Source organism: Sinocyclocheilus anshuiensis, unplaced genomic scaffold (assembly GCF_001515605.1).
Source record: "Sinocyclocheilus anshuiensis isolate Anshui unplaced genomic scaffold, SAMN03320099.WGS_v1.1 scaffold1014, whole genome shotgun sequence".
NCBI lineage: Eukaryota > Metazoa > Chordata > Actinopteri > Cypriniformes > Cyprinidae > Sinocyclocheilus > Sinocyclocheilus anshuiensis.
In genome coordinates this window covers 1,003,561-1,027,621 of record NW_015540943.1, presented here as the reverse complement: position 1 = coordinate 1,027,621, position 24,061 = coordinate 1,003,561, and the positions used below count along the sequence as shown (strand labels likewise).

Here is a 24,061-nt window from a genome sequence, read left to right as displayed (position 1 = left end):
TGAACGAGCCAGTCTCGGATCACACTCACCCTCCTCTCTCGCCAGTGAGCAGCTGTGGGCGGTTCGAGAGTGCGATCAAACGTACTACTCACGCACCCTCTGCCCGAACACAGGTAAGTGTTGCACACACGCAGACCCCACGAGCCGGGCTGGGTCCCTGCGTTCCTCTTCGCTGCCCCACTGCTGGTACGTCAGTGGTTCCATTGGTGCCAATTGTTCCGTTTCTGGGAGCATGGCTAGCACTCCCCAGTCCGTCTCACTGGCTCCTTCAGACCATCAGACTCGGCTATTCGATTCAGTTCGCCCGGCGTCCTCCCAAGTTCAGGGGCTAAAGGGTTGTTCATATGTGTAAGTGCTTTCGAAACCTCCTTCGGGAAGGATGGGGCTTCCGCAACGTTCCTGTTCCAAGTGGAACGGGTACATTTTCCCAGTGTTATCCAATCTCACTGAGTGGGTAGTGCTACGACAAACAGTGACTGGGTCCAGGACACTGGAAGGGGCAGCATCCATGGCTATTTGGTAGGGATCCCAATTCATTGGTCATTACTGACATGACATCGAGAGTGACCGACTGAAGGGGAATGTCTCGGTTATGTATGTAACTCTATTTCTCTGAAGTAGGGAACGGAGACGTCATGTCCCGTTGCCACAGCTGCTGTACCACCTGCTGACTGTTATTAAGCCTCTCATCAAAAAACCACAACTTGACCCCAAAGAACTAGTTAATTATAGACCGATCTCAAATCTCCCTTTTCTGTCCAAGATACTAGAAAAGGTAGTATGCTCACAATTATATTCCTTCTTAGAGAAAAATGGTATCTGTGAGGATTTCCAGTCAGGATTTAGACCGTATCATAGTATTGAGACTGCTCTCAATTGAGTTACAAATGACCTGCTCTTATCATCTGATCATGGTTGTATCTATTAGTGCTATTGGATGTTAGTGCTGCGTTCGACACTATTGACCACAACATTCTTTTGAATAGACTAGAAAACTTTGTTGGCATTAATGGAAGTGCATTAGCATGGTTCAAATTGTACTTATCTGACCGCCATCAATTCGTAGCAGTGAATGAAGAGATATCATATCGATCACAAGTGCAGTATGGAGTACCTCAAGGCTCAGTACTAGGGCCGTTACTTTTCACGCTTTACATGTATGGTGTTAGCTTTCACTGTTATGCTGATGATACTCAGCTCTATATTTCTTCGCGGCCTGGCGAAACATACCAATTGGAAAAACTAATGGAATGCATAGTTGATATAAAAAACTGGATGACGAGTCATTTCTTACTGCTACATTCTGAAAAAAACAGAGGTGTTAATTATAGGAAACTAGATGAGCCCCAGAGACAGATCCCCAGTGAGGACCTTGTCTCCTAGATGGCCACCGGGACAAGACCACAGGAACCAGTTGAGTCGTCTGCACAATGTGACTTTGCTGCAGCCTGGAATTGAACTGCTGATTTCGTCTGGCCAGAGGACAACTGGCCCCCCGACTGAGCCTGGTTTCTCCCAAGGTTTTTTCTCCATTCTGTCACCGATGGAGTTTTGGTTCCTTGCCGTTGTTGCCTCTGGCTTACTTAGTTGGGGACACTTAATTTCCAGCGATATCGTCGACTTGATTGCAATCATCGCATGCCAATGTGCATTGGCTCATTTAGTTTACACTCAAAGTGGATTGATCTCTCTAAGCGAGATCCCAATTCGTCGGTCATTACTGACGTGACGTCTCCATTCCCTCCTTCAGGGAACGAGGGTTACATACGTAACCGAGACGTTTTGCTTTTTTTATTTTACATTTTTTTATTATTACTGTAATACAGTATATTTTGAAAAAGTATAATAGCAAAAAAAAATAGACGTAAATAATGAACATTTAAAAATGTTGAATGAATGAATGAATTGAATTGAAAGGCAGCATAACAAACACTCCCATGATGTATACATTTAAAATTAAACCATTTAAAGGGATAGTTCACCCCAAAATGAAAACTCTGTCATTATTTACTCACCCTCAAGTTTTTCCAGACTTGTATGAGTTTCTTTCTTCTGTTGAACACAAAGGATGTTTTTTAAGAATGTTGGAAACCAAACAGTTGCTGGTAGTCATCTGCTTTCACAGTATGAAGAGAAAATACTATGGATTTCAAACTGTTTGGTTACCAACATTTTTCAAAACAACATCTTTTGTGTTCAGCAGAAGAAAGAAAATCGTTTCCATTACACTTACTGTAAATAGCATCTACCTTTTTTTCTCTTAGTCTAAATATCAGATGCTTTACATTTTTATTCTTGGACATGTTCTTGACAATGTTGTGTGAAATTCGCCCACTTAGTATTGAAAGATCAGAAAAGATATAGACGCCTTCTTTAGTGAGCTAGACTTAATCAGTGTGTCCAATATGTAGTCAGACTTCACATTTATTAAAATAATGTGAAAGTGTGTCAGTATAAATCTAAACCAACCCCTAGTACTAGCAGACACCAGTCACAGCATGCCTCCATGAGAAAACCAGCTGGGATATGTGGAATTTCAACATTAAAGGAGCAAACATTCATAAAAACAAAATACATTATGTCCAGTGTTGTTTCACATGCTAATAAAACATTTGCAGCATCTGTATATAAATCTTAAGTACAGAAAGCTGTGATCTGATGTAATCCAGAGTGCTGCCCAGCCAATGGCACAATGGAGACAGGAAGAAGTGTCAAACCACATATAAATGCATTTAAACCATTAAAGCTTTTCCCTACTCAGTAATGGATTACAAATACCCAAAATAAAAGCCACCTAATAGTAATCGCAGCCATTTGTCAAAGTAACCTCAGTCCACAAGTATATGCAGTTGTTAATTACAGATTTAAGAAAGTAATTAGTGGAATTTGAGAATGGGAATCTAAAATTCTGGATATCACTGAAAGGGAAACTACAACATGAGACTCTCTCGATGAGAAGACACAAAACCACATTTGAGATTGAAACGCTCACTTGTGATTTAACTTGATGAAAGATCAAACCCATAATTCCAGTCTTGTAACTTCATGGGAGGTCTTTTGAGTTCCTTCTAACTTTCATTTTACATTATTTTGCTATTTCCACTTTTAAACCCATGCTGGTTTCACAGTAACATAGCCCCTCACCGGATTGTCAGTCTGGTTGATTCCGATAAGGAAGACCAGCTCAGAGAAGAACAAGGCGGCCACCAGGTTCTTGTGGATGCTGTGAAGGTTAGAGCGTAGTTTGTGCAGGATGGCCAGCAGGATGAAGGTGAGGAGGAGCGCCAGTAGAGAGGCGGAGACTGTGGTGTAGGTGACAATCTTCAGGGGAAGAACATCACCGTGCTGACAGAATAAAAGAATGTCAGAAAAATTAAATACATATGTACATACATACATAAATGATTTAAAGTTATAGTTCACCCAAAAATCTAAATTACCATCATTTAAAAAAGTTCCTAAAGAGATCATAAAAGTAATCCATATGAATCAAGCAGTTTAATCAAAGTCTTAGATTAGAGATGATCACTTTATATAATGTACCGATTTAATTTGGGCTTTTATCACATTTAAGCATTGATCAACGCACATACATAGAGCACATCAAATATGGTAAACGGAAGCTTAAACGTCCTTTTTGCTTGACGCACAACATTCAGTGAGGTTTGTTAATTGCATAGACTTTCAATGTATGAACAAAAATAATGAGAACATTTTAAAATGATCTTTAATTGTGTTTTCCGAAGATGAACAAAAGTAAGGGTGAGTAAATGATGACAGGTGGTGTTATTTTAGCCACAGTACCTCTCTCTTAGAAATGTCCATAAGCACGGCAAAGCTGGTCATGTGATTGCACTGGCAGCTGATGTGGGTGTGGTTTCTGGAGATGAGGTCACATCCTTTAGATGACCAGGCGCCTGTGCCACCAACACTGACATACAAAGACATATCAGACCGGCATTAATCATCTACATTCGAAATACTACTTACTGAAACAAACATGTGGACTGATTTAGGAGATGCCTGTGAATGTGTATGAAGGGGTTGTGACTCACGTGATAGAGTGGTTCCAGAACACACACACAGGTTTAGTTCTCTCCTCCGTCTCCAGAAGGTTGTAGTCCAGTGTGATTGGTCGCTCCAGAGGAATGTGCAATGGCTCGCCTTCACTGTACACAGTCGTGCTCACGATAGGAGTGTTGATGACCGGACGGTTCGGCAGCCTTTGGAAAATACAGGCAGCAATAACATGCTAAATGGATCTTCTTAGCATGGCAACAGTGTTCTGTGTTTGACTGTGGAATGCCACCAAGACTAAATATTTGGACAAGTGCTTTATAGCTGGACAAAAGTACTAAAAAGTGACGTTCTGTACCTGAGACTGCGGCGGTCGGGGTCGTAGTGCTCTGGTAGGAGCTGGCCCAGAGATTTATAGATGATTACTGCAGCCACAGGAAATGGTGGCAGACTCTCTGTATGCCTTTTCCTCTTGTTTGTAGCCGGATCGTGCTCTTCATTAGAGCTGCTGTGAGATTCTGAATCATCTGTAGGAGAAACTACCAGAAAATTCACGTGAAAGAGAGTTACAAGATAGTTCATGTGGAAAATGCAGTATTTATTAACATGCTGAATGTGCCTGAATATTATTACAAAACTACTGAAAAAAGTAACAGGTTTGTAGTTTGCTATGCTTTTTATGGCAAAAGTTTTGTCGTGAATTAGCATTTTTTCCTAGTTAATCACTGTGTGAGATGTCAGCCTGGTCTCATTGTTCATACGTTGGTATTAGTTCGTAATGTTTACCAGTAGGGGTGGGCGCTATACCGGTATGAAAGTGACTACCAGTATTATGCTGTTCAATGATATGGATTTTGCTATACCGTGGATACCGTTATATAGTCATGAATTAAAATGTTGCTTTTATATTGTTTTGTTCAATTTGGTACGCTTTGCAAATTTTAACACAAATGACGATAAAGAGTCGAGGCTGAACGTTTTTGTCCTCTGTGTACAACGCCGTACTACACAGGCATTAGTAATCAAACACATATAGCATCGTAACAGACCAAATTAATAGAGCACAAATTGTCTACTCCAGTGGTTCCCAAACTGAGGGAACGTCAGCAGATTATTTTGCAAAAGAAACCTCTACAGGGTGATAAAGACTACACTGCGTAATTTTCCCACTTATCATGCGGCCACTTGTCTGATAAGTAAATAATTGAACGCTAGATATTAATCTGACATATTTTAATGACCTCAACATGACTCGCAGTACCTGCTTGAGCGCTCCGTTATCAGTTGTAGCAGTTGTGGTTGTATCAATAACAGACCACTAGATGGCGCGATTGAAGAATCAGAGTTGTATTGCAGGGAGACATGTAGAAATATAAATGAACGATGCATGGTTCTGCTCTAAGCATGAAAGTTACAAGTTTGTGAAAGGACTTCCAGTGCCAGGTAAGCGTAAAGCAGAATATGAATATACTTAAGATTCCCAAATACCAAAACAACGTGTCTACACCAGACGCGAGCGGCGCGATTTAACAAAAGCAAATATAACCAAGTGATGTTCTCTGCTGTGGATGCGGCGCGACGCAACATGACAAATCCATTACAGTAAACTGATGCCGCGTTCTATTTCTGACGAACTCCAGCGCTCTGACACAAAGAACTATTTCAAATATTCATAAGAGAATCGTGAAAAAATTGTTTCCTCAAAAATTTTAAGCAGCACAAATGTTTACAACATTGACAATAATCAGAAATGGTTACTGCACAGCAAATCAGCATATTAGAATGATTTCTGAAGGATCAAATAGATAATTTAAATTGACCAAATTTTACAATATTACAGTGTTTATATTGTAAAAAGGGGGGCCTGGCAGAAAAAGTTTGGGAACCACTGAACTACTCAAACACGCAATAATTAATTTAATTTACTTTAATTCATACAGGCCTATCTCATGTTGCACGTTTGCACTTTTTGAGAAAAACAATGGCACAATAAAAAAATACTTTTCAGGTCTTTGTCCAATCCCTCACTTTTTCTAGTTATATAAGGTTAAACTATTTTGCCTGTATTTTTTTTTCTCATATCGCAATATAATATCGATATCGCCTGGACAATGTAAAATATCGTGATATGAATTTTAGCTCATATCGCCCACCCATATTTACCAGTACAAAACGTATATTTTGGACATTTTGACTGATGCTAAAACGTACAATTTGGATGTAATTTACAGCCATAAAACCGTAAAATATTTACGAATCTTTTATATCATTAAGATACGTGTATCAATGCATCAGGGCGGGTATTGCTGCTTACGGTCGCTGCTCAGGATGGAGATGAAGATCGCTGAAAAAAAAAAGGCTTGAGTTTGGGACTGTTCCTCGCAGTCGTATGGATTCTGAAGATTTGGATTACAGCGCACTAATAAAATTGTTTCTTTTTGTAATTATGTTGTGTTTTTTTGGTGTATTTTATGGTTATATTGTCAGTCACAGCATGTCGGAGAAAATGCGTTTTGTGTCCCATAGTAAACAAAGTAAATATTACATGATATGTAATGGTTAAACGATTGCAGAAATGTTATTCATTTTAAGGGTTTAAAGTGTAGTCTCGTTTAACAGTATGTATTCTTCGAAACGAGTTGGCAGCAGAAATCATATAGAACAGAACGAATTGTTAATTCCGAGATTGCAGTATTCATAAGAATTCATATGTAAGTGTGCAAAGTTGTTCATATGTAAATAATTTACGTTATAGGGGTTGTCAATACATTGGTATTGCACGTTAAGATGCTGTAAATGCGTCAGTATTGTACATTTCAGTGTCTATACAAACGTAAGTAAATGTACATTTTGTAGAACCACATTTTACGTAAAATACATATGGATTCTCATGAGATCACGTTGGAGATGTGTTAGTTTACTCACAAAACTTTTGCATTCTCCCAATAAACGTTTGCTCACTAAACTGTTGTGATGGAGTGAACACAAAGTTTCTCGGGAGAACGCAACACTTTTGCTAGAGAACGTTATTCATATATATCTATTTATTACAGAAGCTTTTCTTAAAGTAAATCACAATTCAGTGTCTTTTTGTTACTATAATATATGTTTTACCTTTATGCTCTGAAGACTTGAAACTGAATTCTGGGAAAATAATAGATGACTTAAGGTCTTTGGGACACTCCTGGTCAGTCATTTGAAAACGAGGGATTTTTGCCTCATCTGGATAAATGGCATCCAGATAATCAACTGCAAAAACTGAGAAGTCAAAGAAAGATTAAGGTTAAAAAGAACTGCATAGTGTTCAAAACAATATACTCAATAATTGGTTCAATCTACATTACTTTCTATTTTTAAATGATTTTAGCAATGTAACTCACCCATATTCTCGGTTACGATGATGAAGGGTTTCAGGTAGGTCTTCCTCATGTTCTGCGCCACAGTGTTGGCATATTCCTCAAAGTTTTTCAACAGATGTGCTGTACCTCCCTCTGTTCTCTGTATCTGATCCCAGTGCCCTTTATTACTGGCATCCAGGATTGCACTGCCAGCCTTCACTATGTTCTACATAATTTAAACACATTAAGTATTTCAGGGTAAAATTCTGGACATTTGAGAGACTTTAGAAGTCTGAATCTGGGCCAAGACAAGACATAATGAATGCGGTCTTAAAACGCATCCTTATCCTAAAACCATGTATCATGATAAGTATGTTCATGCTGCCAGATATGCTTTAAATGTGGGCGTTTTCATTCTCATGACATCAGTCACTATATGCTGTGTTATTTACACTAATCCACTAAACCTCAAGGCTAAAAGCTCACAATTTTGGGCTGCCAGAGCTCAAGTACAGAAGAGACCAAGAGAAAATTGCTCCTAACATCCCATTATTGGTATAGCTATAAACAATGGTAAAAGTGCTTGTATGTGCAAAAGTTGACGTAACAATGCTCAGAGTGTTGCTATGTGGTTGCTAAGGTGTTATAAGTGTTTTTTTTTACTTTTAACTAAAGGGTATTCTAGGTGGCTGCTATGTGAGTGCAAACTAGATTACATTTACTCAAGAAAATGTGCCTGGCAAGCACCAGTTACAAGTCAAAAAAGCCCAACTTTGTCATATTTTGGATATTGTGACATCTACAATGGGCACTGCCAATCTAGACAGCTCTTTTAATTTTAATGGGACCTTATTTTATCATGCCACGACATGCCGCATGTGTCCGGTGTAGACACAGTGTTTGAAAAATGATGTCTCTCCAACAAGTTGGATACTTTGAGGTATAATTTGTAAAGCAAGAATGGTGTGGAAGAGTAGAGTTTAATAGCTGGGTTAGTGGTTTGCTCAGATATCTAACCCTTCTGTATGTATGAGCAATAGTAACAGTGATGCTAGTCTGAAAAATAACCACTAATAACTTTTAAGTATTAAAACTGAAGCAGATTATATTGACAGTAGAGATGAAGGTGTAAAACCAACCTCGTTGAATTTGGCGTCACGCATGGCGGCCAGGTTAAAGCCCTGCTGCTGGCTCTCATAGTGCAGTATCCAAGATATCAGCTGATAGGTTGTCTTAACATCGTTTCCATAAAAGGACTTGGTCTGGTCAGTGGCATTCTGTAACATCCGAGCGATGTCCTTTGATTTCTGCCCATCCATTGTGGATTCATTACAATGCAACTCCTCATTCTGATCCAAAAGATGTGGGATATGAACAAGAGGAAGGGAGAAAGAGAGGTTACTTGAAATGTTTCCGTGATGACCACAACAATATGAACTTTTCAGTGATTGTTCATGATTTAAACGTCTAGATCTACCAGTTTCTTGAGGTGGGAGAATGTGATGGTGGTACAGTTGAAGAGTTCAGGGGGCAGCCAGCCTTTCTCGTCGCTGCAGTGTCTGACAGCAGTGCCTAAAGTCAGTTAGAAAACAATATAATTAATAATATAGTTAATAAATATTAAATAAATGTGTACGTAAATGTAAACGTGTATGTATAATATATATATATAGAAATTATTATAGAAATATTATAGAAATGTATAAATATAAAATAAATGCTTTTACTGAAAGTACAGTTTCTGAAGTTTCTCAAACTGAAACCGCACTCCAACAAGCACTTGGGAAAATGTGTTTTTTTACAAGCGCTGCCAAGCCATGTCCCACAATACTTTAGTGTTTGCCAAGCAGCTCCCTCTAGAGACGAGGCCTCATTAACATTCAGTTACCCAACCAATGAAAAGATCTAACTGCAGAGTTCTGCCAATGAGAGTTCTTTGTTAACAGGGCTGAGTAACGTCAATGGGGGGCGGCAGTGCCAAGTTACAGAAAGCCACCGAAAACGGGCATTTGCACAAGTTTAAGCAGATTATTTCACTTAAATGTCATACACTAAAATATACATCATTGTAGCTAGCCACATCAAAATATATAACTTATTTTTTTCTTTGAACCTTAAAATGTATGGTAACACCACTTTGCATTATTCAGAATTTTATTTTATTATTTTAAATAAAGCTAGTTTGAAAAAAATCTACTTTGCTATCGACTCAAACCTAAATTCACCTGTCATAAAACAGACTCCTATTTTCCAAGTTTTCATTGTTCAGCTTGTAAATGATAATTTAAATATTCGCTGTCAATTCGTCACAATAACAAGGCCAGTATCACTCACCAATAGATCCCTTGGGACAATTCATGGCTACTGGGCGTCCAAAATTGGTCCTGGGCCACCAGATTCCAGCGTCAAAGACTTTTGGGCAGCCCTCATACAAAACTGAATAGTAAAGACAGGACACATGATGATACTCACTTTGCACTTCATTAGTGTAGATGGACATTGCCAGATGGACACATCTTTCATTCAAACTCGAAGCAAGTTGGAGGAAATCATTACGTACCCTCACAACCTGTGCTAGTCACTTCAGAGAAGGGGTTGTCACAGCGGTTGCACTGTCGGCCAATCACACCCGCCTTGCAGGGGCACTGACCCGTCTCTGGGTCACAGGTACGTGAATTGGCGCCCAAATGGAAGCAGTCACAGGGGAAACAGGTGTCACTGTCTTTTGGTTGATAGTAGTTGTCCTGTGTAAAATAGATAGGTCACACTTTATTTTAAGGTCCAATTCTCGCTATTAACAAACCATTAACTACAATAAACTCCTTATTTTCTGCTTATTAATAGTTAGTAAGATAGTTGTTTAGGTAGGATTAGGGATGTAGAATATGGTCATGCAGAATATGTGCTTTATAAGTACTAAAAAACAGCTAATATGCTAATAATAGGCATGCTAATAAGCAATTAGTTAATAGTGAGAATTGGTCTCTATACTAAAGTGTTACCAATAGATATGTAAGGATAGTCTCTAAAACATCCATTAACATTTGTGGACAACAAATCTGGACCAGACTGAAAGGCTCGGACCAGTTTGGGTAAAATATGCGAAAAAAAAAAATCATATCTTCATACCTTGCAGCGGCATTCTCCAGTAGTCTTGTTGCAGTCAGGGTTGAAGCCTTTGCTGACATCACAGTTGCAAGGGCCGCACATGGGGCTGCCCCACCAACCCCGAGGACATGGTTTTTCCACTCTGTGTGAATAAAATTATATTATCAGTATAACAAATTGGGTGAAAACTTAAAACTGAAAAACAAAAATAGTGCAGGCCATATCCTGCAGAAATATTTGTTTGTAATTTAGTCATTTTTGTTGTTACATTTTTCAAAATTTTAAAACATATATTGCATTTCTGCAACAAACAACTACTTTCATAATTAATTTCTTGATTATTTATTTATGTAATACAAATGAATGTAATAGTAATAGTTGGTTATAACATTTTACCACATTTTATTGAAAAGTGAAAGTATTTTTCAAACAATTGTTTTTTATTATTATTATTTAAATATTTGTTGGCAAAGATTGTGCATTTTAACCTGTATCATCTGAACATCTCACTCGCAGAGCACCAATGCATCAAGCAAATCAATTAAAATCAAGTAAAAACCATCCTATCAATCATGGTATAGAGATCAAGAGATTAGATGTGAGGGTTGGCAGACTTTAGATGATAAGTAATAACACAAGACTGAAGACTGGAAACTGATGAGAAACATAATTGTGCCTGTTTGTACAAGCATATAAAGACTGACTGCCCAAGCATCATTTTCTTGGGTGGTCGAGGACTCTTCCTACAGGTGTATGTACACATAGTTTATCCTGTGCTTTACACATAAAGCAGGTGATTTAGAAAAGCCATAGTCTCCAAAAATACTCTAAAACATTGGTGAGTCAACAAGGAAAATGTAAAATACAAATAATATAACATCATGCAAAATTGGAATAGCATAATAAATAGGCTAATCTGCTAATAAATAAGGGAAAATGCTGTTGATGTCAAAGGTTGTGCATCCAGTCAATGCCAGTGTCGTGTTTTAATGCAATTTTAATTTCCAAAATCTTTTATGGTAATAGTAATACATTTTAATTTTATTTTAATTACACTTTTATTTACTTTTTACTTACTGTTGCATGTTGATGCAAGTGTGACATCTCATCTCAGTGGCCACGTGTTTGCAGTTTCTTAGCCAAGCATTTGCACAAAGTATGTTTTTGGCCTTTGAAAAGTGCTAATATAGTTCCAAAATATTGCTCAATGTTTTGTTGATCAATTTTGTTCTGAAAATGCCCAGTAAAAGGCCAGTTGGAGGTCAACACAATTCCATTGTGGACTTATTTCAGTACACTGTGGCTGAGGAGAAAAAAATCCCTCTCCTTAAAATGTGCAGACAGCAGGGCCACATGGTGCTTATTAACTCAGCATCAGGTGCTAGCAGCGTGTTTGGATCTTAATCTAATAGTGGACAGTCATGTCAACAGAGTAAGTAAGGAACCAGGGGATAAGACATCCCATGTGTAAGTGATGAGACAGCGTGATATTCATCGCTGAGCAGAGGGTTTAGCAGATTGAAAACGAAAATAAAAGGGAAGGTAATGATTCTGTGGCGCTTGTGCGGACTTGTGACAAGGGTGTATTGTGTTGTTTTCCTCTGCTTTGTAGAGAAGAGCCAACACAATGACAGACACACCCACCCACACACACACACACTAACACACAAACACAAACCACTGGAATGAAGATGACTTTCAAAATGCAAATCATTTACACTGATACGCTGCACAACTGCAATGTAAATTTCAGACAATTCAGACAATCTCACACTAAACAATGTTGTTCTGTGCTTTTTTTTTTTTCAGATCATCTCAGAAATCAACAAGCAGTATTTCAGAAATCTCCATGTTACAATGTAAAAATCTCATCGCAGTGTTTCAATTCCATTCAGAATGCAACAGCTTCATATCCATCTTGCAATTAAGTAAATTATAATGCAAAGTCAGCCAGTCATTATCGCAATATAAACCCTGATAAGGGTTGTCAGGACACAGTAGAAATGTGCCATAGAAGATAGGACTGCCTACTATTATTAGCAAGTCTTCCTCACTAAAATCAGCTTAATCTGAAATACTACACTAGTCGACCAGTTTCACCTGCTGTATTGCTACTAGTTCTCCAGTCCACAGGCTAGGCCAGCAATAAACCAGATATGTTGAATATATATGTATTTTCAACTTTATCCCCACACATACAGTATACTTGCATAGGGCAATATATACTGTATAGCATATCTGAACTGTATTGTTGCAAAATGTAAACTATATTGTCAATCTGCTAAATGTGACTATAAAGTATGAAGATATTAACATAATGACTTTCTGTAAAGCTGCTTTACAATGTGTATTGTGGAAAGCGATTATACAGATAAATTGGATTTGACATGATTAACTAACGAGACTACAGTAAATCGTCAGTTTAATCAGCAATCACCTGCTACTTAAAGTTGACCTAAAAATTATAATTCTGTAATTTACTCACTCTCATGTCATTCCAAAACCACAAGACCTTTGTTCATCTTTGGAACAAAAGTAACATTTAAAATTCCCTCATCATTTTTGTCCACCCATTGAAAGTTTATACAACCAAAACTGTCAAGCTTTAAACAGTTCATAAAGACATCACAAAAGTTTCAATGCATAGTTGAGCTTAGTATCGCCTTCAAAAACTTGCACTTTGAAATTCATTTTCAAAAATGAGCATTTCATGCCCCCAAAATACTGTTGCTGTGTAAATTAATGGCCAAAATGTATAAAAAGTTTTCCATTTTTATTTGAAAAAAGTGTTGTGTAAACACCCCCTTTATCAACTCTTAGTTGCATGTGATATTTAAAATATCTTCATTTGTGTTTCAAAGCTGAACAAAACTCTTATAGGCTTGGAACGGCATGAGTGTGAGTAAGTGAATTTAAATGAAATAGCTCAACCAGCAAGATTCATAAGAAAGGCTAGTCATGCTAGTTTGTTTAGCAGCATAGCTATGCTGGGCCACCAATTATACCAAAACTAGCACTAACCAGAATAAAAAAAAAGTCTAGTCTGATCTGGTATTTCATCTGGTATGCGACTTACTTGTTCTCACAGTACTGTCCATAGTAGTCTTGACTGCACTCGCATGTGTAACCGTGAGAGGAGCTCGGCTTACGAACACACGTGGACAAATGCTCACAGGGATTCAGATGACATGCATCAACACAGTCTTTGCCAAAGAAACCTGTGAGTGACAGAAAGAGAAAAAGAACGAAAGAAAGAAAAAAAGAAGAGAATTTGATGAATGCCCTCAAACTGAAATCAGATGCGTCTGTACAGATGCAGTGAATGTGATGCAGGTGTCAGTACCGGGGTCACAGACGCAGGTGTGTGCATTCCAGTCATCTGTGCACTGGCTGTTGTCAGGGCAGATGTTGGAGTCGCAGGGGTTGGCCATATCACAGCCTTCTTCCACGTGGATCTTTAATGCCTGCTGCATGTTGATGTTAGCCGTGTTGGTAGCAGTCTCCCCCATCCTGACACCCTGTGAAACATGTTTGCATAAAGTCAGTCACCTTTCACTTATTTATGAGACGGTTTTCTTCAGGGTCACACATCAAATTCATCAAAAGTGTGGTGTCAGAGATTTTTTATTATCTTTTTTCCCCTAAATAAATACTGTTCTTTTGAACATTTTCTATTCATCAAAGAATCCTGAAAAAAACGTTTCATGGTTTCTATAAAAATATTAAGCAGCACAACTGTTTTCAACATTGATGAAAATAATAAGAAATGTTTCAAATCAGCATATCAGAATGATTTCTGAAGGATCATGTGACACTGAAGACTGGAGTAATGGCTGCTGAAAATTCTGCTTTGCAACACAGGATGGACTGAAAGTCCATCATGCATTCTGAATTCATGCTTAATCCAGGTTCAGTTTTGCACTTGTCAGTATCTATAATACATTATAATACACTTGACACATTGAGTGCTAGAACACAGATAAACGTTTATAATAATAAATGTTAATATTAATAAATACAAAAATATATTAATAAGAATGATTAAGTTTAAATTAATAGTAAACACATAAATTACTCAGTTCCATATTATATACAAAACAATTGCTTATATTTTATTTTAGTCCTGTATACCTGTTTTGCCAAGAATCAGTGCATTACACATATGTGACCCTGGACCACAAAACCAGTCATAAGGGTCAATTTTGTGAAATTAAGATTTATACACCATCTGAAAGCTGAATAAACAAGCTTTCCATTGATGTATGGTCAGTTAGGATAGGACAATATTTGGCCGAGATACAACTATTTGAAAATCTGGAATCTGAGGGTGCAAAAAAAATCAAAATATTGAGAAAATCGCCTTTAAAGTTGTCCAAGTGAAGTTCTTAGCAATGCATATTACTAATCAAAAATTAAGTTTTAATATATTGACAGTAGGAAATTTACAAAATATCTTCATGGAACATGATCTTTACTTAATATCCTAATGATTTTTGGCATAAAAGAAAAATCAATAATTTTGACCCATACAATGTATTTTTGGCTATTGCTACAAATATACCCCAGCGACTTAAGACTGGTTTTGTGCTCCAGAGTCACATATATGATTCACAACTGCTACTGTCTGATGCAAGGTGAAAGATTCAAATGCTTTCTCTAGGCCTCACCTGCATGCATCCCTTAAAACCCTGCTGGATGCTGTTACTCTGTCCCTGAAGTCCACCAATGAACAGGCTCCTCAGCTTGAGTCCAGGCAGCTCATTTCCAATCTCTGCTGACTTCTGTAAAGCATGGAAGACTTCAGTAAACATGTTTCATCAAAGGACAGTTCTGTTTGGTAAAGACGGTGTAACCACAGAACTGACCATGACCATGTTGTAGTCCAGGAACACATGTGCCATGTACTTTGTGTCCTTCCCATCTTTGCTGCTCCTCAGCTCCACGAGGAGGTGGTGCCATTCCCCATCATTCACTCGGACCTCTGGGAAATCCAGCGTGGCCACTTTCTGCTCTCCCAGAAGTACTTCAAACCGCACATACTTGTCCCTTATCTTAGAAAAAGTCAGGAAATGGTTTAAAATGACATGCCTGATTAGGAAATAGTATAAGAATTAATTGACATCAAATGAGAATGACCTGTATGATATTTGACACTCACCAGAAGGGTAACTTGAGATGTGTCGCCAGCGTTGACTTGCATTAGGGTTGCGGTTCCACTGCTCTGTCTGGTGCGAAACATTAGGCTGATGTACCAGGGCACAGCGATGGTGATATCAGGGTCATTCCACGACACCATGGCATGACCATCAAAGTGCTGTGGTGAAGGCATGACTGCAAGAAAGTAAGAAACATTTTATGACTGACTGCATAAAAAATATAGTTTTTTTTTCCAGGAAAATGGAGCCTTTTGACTCTGAGCCACATACTTAAAGGAGTGGGAAAGCCTTTTGAGATGTGTCGCCAGCGTTGACTTGCATTAGGGTTGCGGTTCCACTGCTCTGTCTGGTGCGAAACATTAGGCTGATGTACCAGGGCACAGCGATGGTGATATCAGGGTCATTCCACGACACCATGGCATGACCATCAAAGTGCTGTGGTGAAGGCATGACTGCAAGAAAGTAAGAAACATTTTATGACTGACTGCATAAAAAATATAGTTTTTTTTTCCAGGAAAATTGAGCCTTTTGACTCTGAGCCACATATTGGCCACATACTTAAAGGAGTGGGAAAGCCTTAAACAAACCAAGACTTATCAGCGATGTACTTCTGTCTACTGTTTGATTTGTGTGCGGGCAAGTCAAATAGCAGAAGTGTGATGGTATGGAAATGCTACAGTAGAGTCACAGAGTCAAGTGAGGACTCGAGAACCTTTCAGCTATGAGCCCTGATCACTGGCAAAGAGTGTGAAGAATCTCTACACTAGCACAGTCCACAGTTCCTGCTGCAGCCTTGAAATCACTCTGTTATAGACAACATTTCCCTTAGAAAGAAACAAAGAATTAAAACCAAGCCTTACTAAGTCCCAGAAAAGCAAGCCTCAGTAATATTAGATTTATGCTTATGCTTTTGACATATGCTTTACTGTGATCACTTCACACACATTCACTGGAAATCAAATCTATGGCCTTTATTGTTTTTCCAAGTGCTATGCTCTGGAGCTTGAGCTAAATACATCAATTCAAAATTTCTTGGCACACTGCAATGACCAGGAAATTATGTTACACTTAAATAAATAGTTCACTCAAAAATGAAAATTTGATCATCATCATCATCATCATCGTTTCAAACCTGTATGACTACTGAGATATTTTGGAGACATGTCTCAGTAGTTTTTTGTCCATGAGATTGAAGTCAACAGTTACCAAAACTGTTTTGTCACTGTTTTTGTTCTTCAAAAGATCTTCTTTTATGTTACACAGAAGATCATCATACAGGTTTGGAACATCATGATGATGAGTAAATGATGACAGAATTCTCACTTTTGGGTGAACTATCCATTTCAAACCATTTTTAAATGGGCCAGTAATGGCCTGGCAAATACCCACAATGCATTGTTCTGTATAGGCAAGCTCCACTTATATATATATATATATATATATATATATATATACATACTTTGGCCTTGAACCATGATTCTCCAAAAATTTGAACATTTCTGAAATGTGAAGAGGCATAATGAAGGGTGAACATTCATACTCTTTTTCCATTCATGCTCATGGCCAGGATTTCAATATTGCCTAAAATATCCAGGTTTTGGCTTTGTTTTCCTGTTTTCATACTTGCTGTAGGTAATGATCGAAAAGTAGCATGTAACATGCATTGTACATAACCAATCATGGCGCATGAGAGGGTGAGATCTATAGAAAATGGTCTGTGCAGCACTGTTTCAAGTAGAAAGCAAGTATGAAAACAGAAAAAACAAAACCAAAACCTGGATATTTTAGGCAATATGAAATCCTGGCCAGGACATGTCTGGGGAAAAAGAGCACGTATGGTCACCCTATATAATGAACTGAAGTATCACAAATATTTCCAGATGACACTAACGTGACTGAATTTTGAAAAGTCGCCAATGAACTGCCAGCCTATGCAGGCAGAATTACATGTTTTACTAGAGATGGACACTCTATCTGTGCTATGGCACAAGTGTAGACGTGATAATATCTAAATTATGCTCTGCTCGCTCTGGAAACAAGCCATTAGCTCTAAAACACAGCTATCCTGTAACGAAAACAAACTGCAAAATTGGGGCTACTTCAGATATCCATCTAATCAGCATCAAAAATAACACCCTTTCCTGGCAGGCACGCTTCCCTGCCAAAACATAAAATTGGAGAAGGCTGTTTCAGTCAACACTGTTGTTTGTTAGGATGACATTACTTGAACATCCAGAATTTATAAAGGAACGCTGCCCCAACAGGCCTGTGGAGGGAGGGATCTGAATGAGAACAGCAAGATTCATGCTATCCCCTCTTGTTTGGGTGCCCCAAGACTTACAGAATGTCCAACCACAAAAAAACAGCCAGTGGGGATGTTAGGTACACTATCATTTGGGTTGCTCAAACACATGCAAAAACACCTACTTTCAAACACATCTGTCAATTAATCACAGTAGAGTTGTAAAGTAGTGTGTAAAGTCCTGTTGAGTATGTATCAGTATTGACTGCCAAAGATGGAAAATGTGGCAAATTTATTGGCCTGTAAACTTTGACAAGCATGTTTTCCCAACCCGCAAGAGCACTGAATTCACAAATCCACCAAAGAATGAGGTAAGAACAGAAGGTTCTGTATTTCCTGTAGCTGTGAGCATGTGTGGGAACAGTCATTTTAATCTAGACTGACAGTTACTCCAAAACTGACAATTAAATTATGTTGCAAAACCTAAAGAGCTGTCTAAATTATGTTATGTTCTAAGATACCTCATTTTGAGCTAAATCTAAGGCAGCTTTGCTGTATCTTTAAGAGAGATGGCAATCCCAGAATGCATTGCAACAAGCATGGTGGAAGAGTTACAGTACAATACAATACAAATTTCATTTCTATAGCACATTTAAAATAACTGCCATTGACCAAAGTGCTTTCCAGCATCATTACATACCATCACACAAACAAAAATTAAAAATAAAATTCTGATCACTCTAATCAATTTTAAAAGCTATACTAAAAAGATACAATTTCAATCTAGACTTAAAAGCATCCACAAATGGGGATGCACTGGAAGAGGGTTCCATAATCGTGAGGCAGCCACTGAGAAAGCCCTATCACCCTTTGATTTTAATCTAGTTTTAGGAACATGAAGAATCATCTGACTCGAGGATCTCATATTTCTTGTATTTTGATAAGGAATCAAAAGGTCAACAATATATTTTGGAGCAATACCATGCAGCGCTTTAAAAACCATCAAAAGAACCTTAAACTCAATTCTAAACTTTACAGGCAACCAGTCTAAAGAAACCAGAACTGGGGTTAATTCTCTCCCTCCTCTTTGTGCGAGTCAAAAGTCTAGCAGCAGTATTTTGTACTAATTGAAGACAAGATAATTGACCCTGTGAAATACCTAGGTATATACTGTATAAAGAATTACAATAATCAATGCGTGATGATAGAAAAACATGAATAAAAGTCTCCAGGTCCTTAAACGAGAGAACTGATTTCAGCTTAGAAATTATTCTTTTGAGTTGATAAAATGTAGCCTTCACAACACTAGTAACCTGTTTATCTAAAACTAAAGCCGAATCCATTATAACGCCCAGATTCTTAACATGATCTGAAACACTTAACCTCATAGAGGCCAGCCTACTTATAATTTCCTTGGAAGAAGAAGAGGGTCCAAAGACAACACACTCATTAGTATTAAGATGAAGAAAATTGCTTGCCAACCAGGCTCTAATCTCACCTAAACACCGAACAAGTCCTTCAAAGGATTGAGAGCCATTTGGATCTATTGGAATATATAACTGGGTGTCATCTGCATATAGATTATACATAATATTATATTTACGAAAAATTAACCCAAGGGGCCCATATATAATGAAAATAAAATAGTCCCAAGTATAGACCCCTGTGGCACACCACTATGTAATTTAGCTGATGAAGAACACAAATCTCCAAGGCAAACTGAGAATGATCTATCTTTTAAATATGATTTAAACAAATATACGGCAGTACCCCTAATACCAACATCTTCCAAATGCTGCAATAAAATATCAACGGTATCAAATGCAGCTGTGAGATTGTAGTTATAAGGATAACTACCTTTCCAGAATCAACTGTGAATAAAATATCATTAAAAACCTTATGAAGGGCAGATTCTGTACTATGGAGAGACCTAAAACCTGACTGGAACATATCTATAACAGCATTCAAATCTAAATATGAAGCAAGTTGAGATAGAACCACCTTCTCCAAAACCTTCGATAAGAAAGGTAGTTTCAATATAGGTCAATAATTACTTAAAACTGTACAATCTAAATTTAATCTAGACTGACTAGTTGAGAGAAAATTATTAATATATGTTATTTAGGGCTGGCACAATATTAGCTTTTAGATAATAGTGGCTCCCGATAGAACTCACGATAATGACATTATCACAATATCTATAGAAATTTCGAGAGAAAAAAAATCAGTCAAATTCATCTTTAACTTATTTTGTTTTCTTTTTTTCTGGCAATTTAATCACACTCAAAACATAAATGCAGAGAGATGAAGAGGGAGTTTAGCACTGGATTATTTATGATACTATCAAATGTGTAATATTTACATGAAAACAATATTAATTTTTTAAAATATCATGGCTATCGGTATATTGCGACACCTCAAATATCACTCAATAGAAAAATTTATTAAAACTGGACAATTCACCTAGCATTTGTGTGTGTTATGTATGCTTTTTAGATAATCAAATTGTTTCCTTAGAATCATGCTAGTGTAAATCAATTAGAGAAAAATACAGATTAGAAATAAACATATCAATATACTTACATTTAATATTAATTAGTGAGAAGTATCGATAAAAATAGTTCAATCTAATAAAAATGGACTAGTTTACCCAATATTAAAGAATTACAATAATCAATGCGTGATGATAGAAAAACATGAATAAAAGTCTCCAGGTCCTTAAACGAGAGAACTGATTTCAGCTTAGAAATTATTCTTTTGAGTTGATAAAATGTAGCCTTCACAACACTAGTAACCTGTTTATCTAAAACTAAAGCCGAATCCATTATAACGCCCAGATTCTTAACATGATCTGAAACACTTAACCTCATAGAGGCCAGCCTACTTATAATTTCCTTGGAAGAAGAAGAGGGTCCAAAGACAACACACTCATTAGTATTAAGATGAAGAAAATTGCTTGCCAACCAGGCTCTAATCTCACCTAAACACTGAACAAGTCCATCAAAGGAATGAGAGCCATTTGGATCTATTTGAATATATAACTGGGTGTCATCTGCATATACTGTAGATGATACATAATATTATATTTACGAAAAATTAAGCCCAAGGGGCCCATATATAATGAAAATAAAATAGTCCCAAGTATAGACCCCTGTGGCACACCACTATGTAATTTAGCTGATGAAGAACACAAATCTCCAAGGCAAACTGAGAATGATCTATCTTTTAAATATGATTTAAACAAATATACGGCAGTACCCCTAATACCAACATCTTCCAAATGCTGCAATAAAATATCAACGGTATCAAATGCAGCTGTGAGATTGTAGTTATAAGGATAACTACCTTTCCAGAATCAACTGTGAATAAAATATCATTAAAAACCTTATGAAGGGCAGATTCTGTACTATGGAGAGACCTAAAACCTGACTGGAACATATCTATAACAGCATTCAAATCTAAATATGAAGCAAGTTGAGATAGAACCACCTTCTCCAAAACCTTCGATAAGAAAGGTAGTTTCAATATAGGTCAATAATTACTTAAAACTGTACAATCTAAATTTAATCTAGACTGACTAGTTGAGAGAAAATTATTAATATATGTTATTTAGGGCTGGCACAATATTAGCTTTTAGATAATAGTGGCTCCCGATAGAACTCACGATAATGACATTATCACAATATCTATAGAAATTTCGAGAGAAAAAAAATCAGTCAAATTCATCTTTAACTTATTTTGTTTTCTTTTTTTCTGGCAATTTAATCACACTCAAAACATAAATGCAGAGAGATGAAGAGGGAGTTTAGCACTGGATTATTTATGATACTATCAAATGTGTAATATTTACATGAAAACAATATTAATTTTTTAAAATATCATGGCTATCGGTATATTGCGACACCTCAAATATCACTCAATAGAAAAATTTATTAAAACTGGACAATTCACCTAGCATTTGTGTGTGTTATGTATGCTTTTTAGATAATCAAATTGTTTCCTTAGAATCATGCTAGTGTAAATCAATTAGAGAAAAATACAGATTAGAAATAAACATATCAATATACTTACATTTTAATATTAATTAGTGAGAAGTATCGATAAAAATAGTTCAATCTAATAAAAATTGACTAGTTTACCCAATATTTGAGTCTTGTCTTTTCTACATTTATTAGAGTATCAAGGCGTTAACTTCGCAACAAGCTAACAAGTGGTCACTTATGATGTATTTTTTAGGATGCTGCCTTAGCATATAACAATTACAAATGATGATTATCTGAGGATTTTTCTTTCGTATAAATCAGAACCTAAATTACATCTGGTTTCACTATTTGGTTTGACCCAAAAGGCCAAAACAACAGGTTGTAAAAGCTTTGATTTTGTTGGCACCGAGTGATTACACTATTGCACAGAGCACAGGCATTATGTGAAAAACACTGGCAAATCGACTCAAATATTGCTATTGAGTATGTGGAGTTTATATCTGTAAGGTTGATTTTGGGCAGACAAAGAGAAAAAGCAGATCCTGACTGATGCTTATCTGAGAAGACATTTCCCTTTCAGGAAACACCATCACATTAACGCCACTGCCTGCTTCCTTTCAGTCCATGAGCAATAAACACCTAGCTCAAAATAACAAACCCATACACGGATGCTCAGCACATGCATGCACATGCATTCATATCCATTGGCACGCTACCAAATAGTCCCACCTACCCTGATCACAGTTCTTGCCGCCCCGACCTTCAGGACAGTCACAAAAGTAGGTGTTCCACTTATTTTCACACTGAGCCCCATGCTGACACAAACCCTCATAGCAGAAGTTCTTCTTTGCTGGACAACCTGACAATAAATAAATGCATTGGTTTTGAGTTACAACAATCTAAAAACAAGTTCACAATGCCCACTATGATTTTGAATTGTTATGGTTTGTGTCAGACCTTCAGTGGTGCCGTTGTTGGCGATGTAACTGGCCATGTCTATGGATTTACTGTCAATCATCAGGTTCCTCATGCAACCCACAAAGTCCCGGTTCCATATGGGGAAATCTTCTGGAAGGTTGGGCACCCCACCAAGCAGAAGAGGCCCAGTAAGATCCAAAGACCTGAAGAGGGGAAAAAAAAAATTTGAAATGTGCCAACAAACTCTCCAACAAGTTAATGGCAATCTAGTGAGCTGTCCTGCATGTATACTTTGGTTTTCATGCTAGTATATGTGTACAGTGCGAATCAGTACAGTATGCATGATTTTTCATGTGCCTTTTTACTAATTAGTTGGTCCACAAGTTGGTAAGGTGGCCCAAGAACAACAAAAACAAACGGCTGGAAACAGCAGCAACAACAAATTGGCAAGCACTTGTGTGAGGGGGTTAAGAGGTACTCGTAACTCTACTTTAAAATACATTTTACAAAGACTTCAAAGATATTTTTATCTTTCATAATTTTGTGAGAGAAATAATCGCAGACACTTGACAAAGATGAACCTTTCTAGTGCAAATTTGTCGGGTGCCTCTGTTCATAGACACTATCAAATGGAGCATATTTTAAAAGGCTATGCATTCGGTTGTATGCATACGCTAAAGCTCAAATTATACTTGAGTTTTTATGCATACGTTAGGTTGTGTGCGCAGTGCTTGTGACATGATTTTCATCATCAGCATAGTACTTGCGCAAACAGATTTTTCTAACCGCGCAAAACTCTGTACACTCACACACTTTTGATCATGTATTAGTAAATGTCGAACCGTAATATTGTGAAACATTGTTACAATTTAAAATAACCGTTTTCTATTTTAAAATATTTTAAAATGTAATTTTAAATAGTTGCCACATGATCCTTCAGCAACAATTCTAATATGCTGGTTGGTGTTCAAAAAACATTATCCCAGATGAAGACATTTGCTGCATAATATATGGAAGCCGTAAGCTGTGATTTTTTTTTCGTCTATTCTGTCACCTTTGTTTAATTTAATGTTGTCACGGGCGGGGTGTTCTAAGAGATCAGGCAGGACAACGAAGATAACGAATACAATAATATTTAATAAATTGACAACAGGTAATCCAGACAGGGTAATCACACGTAGCACAAAGGGTAGAGTAGACATCAACAATAACCGACAAACTAGAATACAAGAGACAGGAACTGATATAGGGCAGATAACGAGGGGCAGACAGGTGAGCACAATGAGGTGATTAACTAAT

The 24,061-nt window shown here is 37.3% G+C and overlaps 1 protein-coding gene across 1 annotated transcript in view; it reads right to left on the bottom strand.

Annotated features, from left to right (window-relative positions):
- Positions 1–24,061, bottom strand: part of LOC107689740 (cadherin EGF LAG seven-pass G-type receptor 1-like) — a 112,021-nt gene that overhangs the window by 6,427 nt on the left and 81,533 nt on the right. The window contains 18 exon segments of the mRNA XM_016487872.1: positions 3,145–3,345; positions 3,805–3,931; positions 4,056–4,223; positions 4,376–4,556; positions 7,132–7,275; positions 7,398–7,581; positions 8,495–8,704; positions 8,833–8,927; positions 9,690–9,791; positions 9,916–10,099; positions 10,485–10,605; positions 13,540–13,681; positions 13,807–13,981; positions 15,131–15,244; positions 15,329–15,514; positions 15,622–15,794; positions 22,578–22,703; positions 22,802–22,965. Coding sequence (XP_016343358.1) covers positions 3,145–3,345; positions 3,805–3,931; positions 4,056–4,223; positions 4,376–4,556; positions 7,132–7,275; positions 7,398–7,581; positions 8,495–8,704; positions 8,833–8,927; positions 9,690–9,791; positions 9,916–10,099; positions 10,485–10,605; positions 13,540–13,681; positions 13,807–13,981; positions 15,131–15,244; positions 15,329–15,514; positions 15,622–15,794; positions 22,578–22,703; positions 22,802–22,965 — 2,797 coding nt within the window.